General features: G+C 42.8%; 1 protein-coding gene across 1 annotated transcript; it reads left to right on the top strand.

The window, feature by feature from the left end:
* The first annotated feature begins 274 nt into the window (after window positions 1–274).
* On the top strand, window positions 275–1384 carry LOC116587214 (peptidyl-prolyl cis-trans isomerase FKBP4-like). Its single transcript, XM_032337924.1, has one exon. It carries the CDS (start codon window positions 275–277, stop codon window positions 1103–1105), a length of 831 nt encoding a protein of 276 aa, XP_032193815.1. The 3' UTR covers window positions 1106–1384.
* Window positions 1385–3616: the final 2232 nt, after the last annotated feature.

Genomic DNA, 3616 nt, shown 5'->3' with positions numbered 1-3616 from the left:
GGCAATTATAATAGTGCCTCAGGAGTGAAAAGCTTGATGTGTTTTGGGACGGCCTAAGTTGGACATCTCATCCAGCCTTGTAGAATGAGGATCAGAGGGCAATGAATGTCAGAAAGAAAGTAGGACAAAAATTGAAACTTGGAAGATTCCTATGAGTAGAGTCAAAGAAAGAAGAGAAGGAAAATGGAGTTCTGTTGGCAAAAGAATCATGACTGATTGGGGAACAGAAGTAGTTCAGCATGGTTGAAAAGAAGAGACAGGGTGTGTTCAAATGATGTGTGATGTGGAGCACTGTTGTGTTGGCGAGGGGGAGAGCCTGGACCTGCCTTGTGGGCTGGAGAAAGCCATTCAGCGCATGGAAAAAGGAGAACATTCCGTTGTGTACCTCAAGCCCAGCTATGCTTTTGGCAATGTGGGGAAGGAAAAGTTCCAGATCCCGCCGAATGCTGAGCTGAAATACGAAGTACACCTCAAGAGTTTCGAGAAGGCCAAGGAGTCTTGGGAGATGAACTCCGAGGAGAAGCTGGAGCAGAGCACCATAGTGAAAGAGCGGGGCACCGTGTACTTCAAGGAAGGCAAGTACAAGCAAGCTTTACTGCAGTACAAGAAGATTGTCTCCTGGCTGGAATACGAGTCCAGTTTCTCTAACGAGGACGCCCAGAAGGCCCAGGCCCTTCGGCTGGCCTCCCACCTCAACCTGGCCATGTGTCACCTGAAACTACAGGCCTTCTCCGTGGCCATTGAGAGCTGTAACAAGGCCCTGGAACTGGACAGCAACAACGAGAAGGGCCTTTTCCGCCGCGGAGAGGCCCACCTGGCGGTGAATGACTTTGACTTGGCACGGGCTGACTTCCAGAAGGTCCTGCAGCTCTACCCCAGCAACAAAGCCGCCAAGGCCCAGCGGGCCATCTGCCAGCAGCAGATCCGCAAGCAGCTTGCGCGGGAGAAGAAGCTCTATGCCAACATGTTTGAGAGGCTGGCCGAGGAGGAGAGCAAGGCCAAGGCAGCAGAAGCCGCAGGAGACCATCCTGCTGACGCAGAGATGAAGGAGGAGCAGAAGAACGAAGTGGCGGGGAGCCAGCCTCAGGTGGAGACAGAAGCATAGCCTCTGCCCAGCCCTCCTCCCGCGGCTGCCTGCCTCCCTTGCTCCCTCCCCTCCTCCACCCTGTTAGTTTTGTAAAAACTGAAGAATTTTGAGTGAATTAGACCTTTATTTTTCTACCTGGTTAGATGGTGGCTTTGGGGGAAGGGGGAAAGGAGTAGGCTGGGGGATCGTTTTAGGTGGTGTCACCCCCTCGTCCCTTCCCCCATCCTCCATTACATGTGAACAAATGTCCATCCACACGCACACTCATCAGAACGTTAATTTATTTTGCTGCTTCTGTTCGCTGTGTCTATTTTTCAAATGGTAGAAGGGAGTGAGTGGTAGGGATGCTACGTGGGCTCTGATGTGAAACCAGGGTGGAGAGGGAGACTCCCGGGCAGCCATTTCCTCATCCTTCCCTCCTGCCGGTCCGTTCCCAAACACGAGGCCTCCATGTGGGTGCTAGGGGCATGGGAAAAACCACTGCTATGCCCGTTACTGCTCTCTGTTCCCATCCTCACCCTCGATGGTATAGCTGAGCTGTCTTCTGGTGTCCTGATGACCACCCCGTCCCAAAAACAACCCAAAAAACCAAAACTCTTATTTGTAACTTTTGTTAATCTCTATGGTGTAATTATTCCCACCATGGGCAAATTCAAGCTACTGACAGTTTATCAATGGAGTTGAAAAATTCCTGCCTATTTAACAATCATTTCCCAAAGGCCAAGAAGAACTGGCTCTAGAATAGCAGGAATAAGAAGTAGCCCGATCAAAATGGACCTCCCAGTCCTGGACTTTATCCCAAAGGCTCTGAAAGGTATTGATTCAATCTGAAAGTGGCATAATCACACTTTTCCTTTAGGTAGGTTATGCCACCCACTCTGTCTGGGGAGGGGCAAGGACAAGGCTGGAGGCAGCCTCTTACTTGCCTTCTGGAGCTTAAACCTTAACTCTGCTCCTTCTGTTTCTGTGAATTTGAACAAATCATTCTGTGGTCTCTTGTGTTTGTTCATCAAGAAAGTATTGGTAATACTACATAGGTTGCATTGTTGTTGTTTGGAGCAGAAAGAGATTCTATGGAAACACTTTTTAAATGTAAAATTATTAATTCATCCTTCCTTGACTTTCCTTGTCCCATCCCTTTCTCTTGCTCTTTCTACCTGTTATCCCCATAATCTTCTTTGTCACTGAGTGGTACAGAGAGCATTAAATTGAAAGCAAGTAATAAATTTGTTCTTCCTTAATATGCTAATAAATAGTTCATCCCCTCAAATAACTACCATAATTTCTAAATAGCAAGGAGTATTTATATTTCAAGTAATGTAATTTGTAAGTATGATTTCTGTTGGTGACAAAGTCAGAATATTTCTTGTATTAAAATGTATGCTCAATTTTAGTTTCAGATTAGTGAAAGCATTTAAAAATACTTTAAATGATTAGTAAATGTCATAAACCATAAAGACTAAAGCCATAAAGGTGAAAAAACTCCTGTAGAAAAAATTTAAGCTTCAAGTGTAAGGTCTGGGGAAGGTTAGATTATATAGACTTTAGAGATTTTTTTTTACATTCCTTAGATTTTATGATCTGTAATTGTAGAGGATGAACTATATCAACATTCCTCAGCCAAAGCAGTGTTGGTAGTGCGTGCCATTGTTGACAGCAGATAGTGCTTGTTGACCTAACTCTCTGCTAAAGACTATGGTAAGGGCTTGACATTGATCATTTTATTAATCTTTCTGACAAATTGTGGGTAGGCAGTACTATATTTATATTTTGCCAGTGGTAAAAGTAAATTACTGAAAGAATTTTTAAGCTACTAAAAATCTTATACATTTAGAAGTTGGGTGGTAAACCCACGTGCTTTTGACTCCAAAGTCTGTGTTTTTAACCATTTTATTAGTGTTTCCTGTACTCTAATCATTCTCATACTATTTACATGAATTTTTATCATATCACCTATACTATTTTGCTTAATATTTCTCTTTAAATTGAATGATCTTAAAAGAAAAATTCATATCACCATCATATTTGGAAAGCTTATATAACTTGACATAAATAGAAGGCACTCGTAAGAATATAAATAGAATAAAATGAAACAAAATTGCCCACTCTCAATTTCTTAAAAACAGATCAAGTCACAGAGATTCTAAAATTATAGTAACACCATCCTGAGACTTTCTCTTTGAAATAAGCAAAAATATTTTTTAAATTGTTAATGGAATTCCTTTTCGATGGAAAAAATGTGATTGAACGTTACATTGAACATTGATTGCAAATTGAGCATTGATTGAACATTGATTACAAATCAACTAAGTCTTCTTATAGGTGACAAGTGTATGAGGTCCCAAACTTTGGGAACCACTGCTCTGACCACCACAGGGCCTTGGGCTAAGATTCCTGGTGTAGAAAACACGAAGCAGCTATAACAATACTTGATCACTGTCCTAAGGAAGCAGAGACTAGGAGGTATAAGCATTTATCAGATGTAGTGGAGTAACACAGGAGTATTTCACTGGGACCTGCCTCTGCCAT

The sequence above is a fragment of the Mustela erminea genome, chromosome 3, assembly GCF_009829155.1.
Source record: "Mustela erminea isolate mMusErm1 chromosome 3, mMusErm1.Pri, whole genome shotgun sequence".
Taxonomy (NCBI): domain Eukaryota; kingdom Metazoa; phylum Chordata; class Mammalia; order Carnivora; family Mustelidae; genus Mustela; species Mustela erminea.
This window is presented reverse-complemented; position numbering and strand designations above follow the sequence as displayed.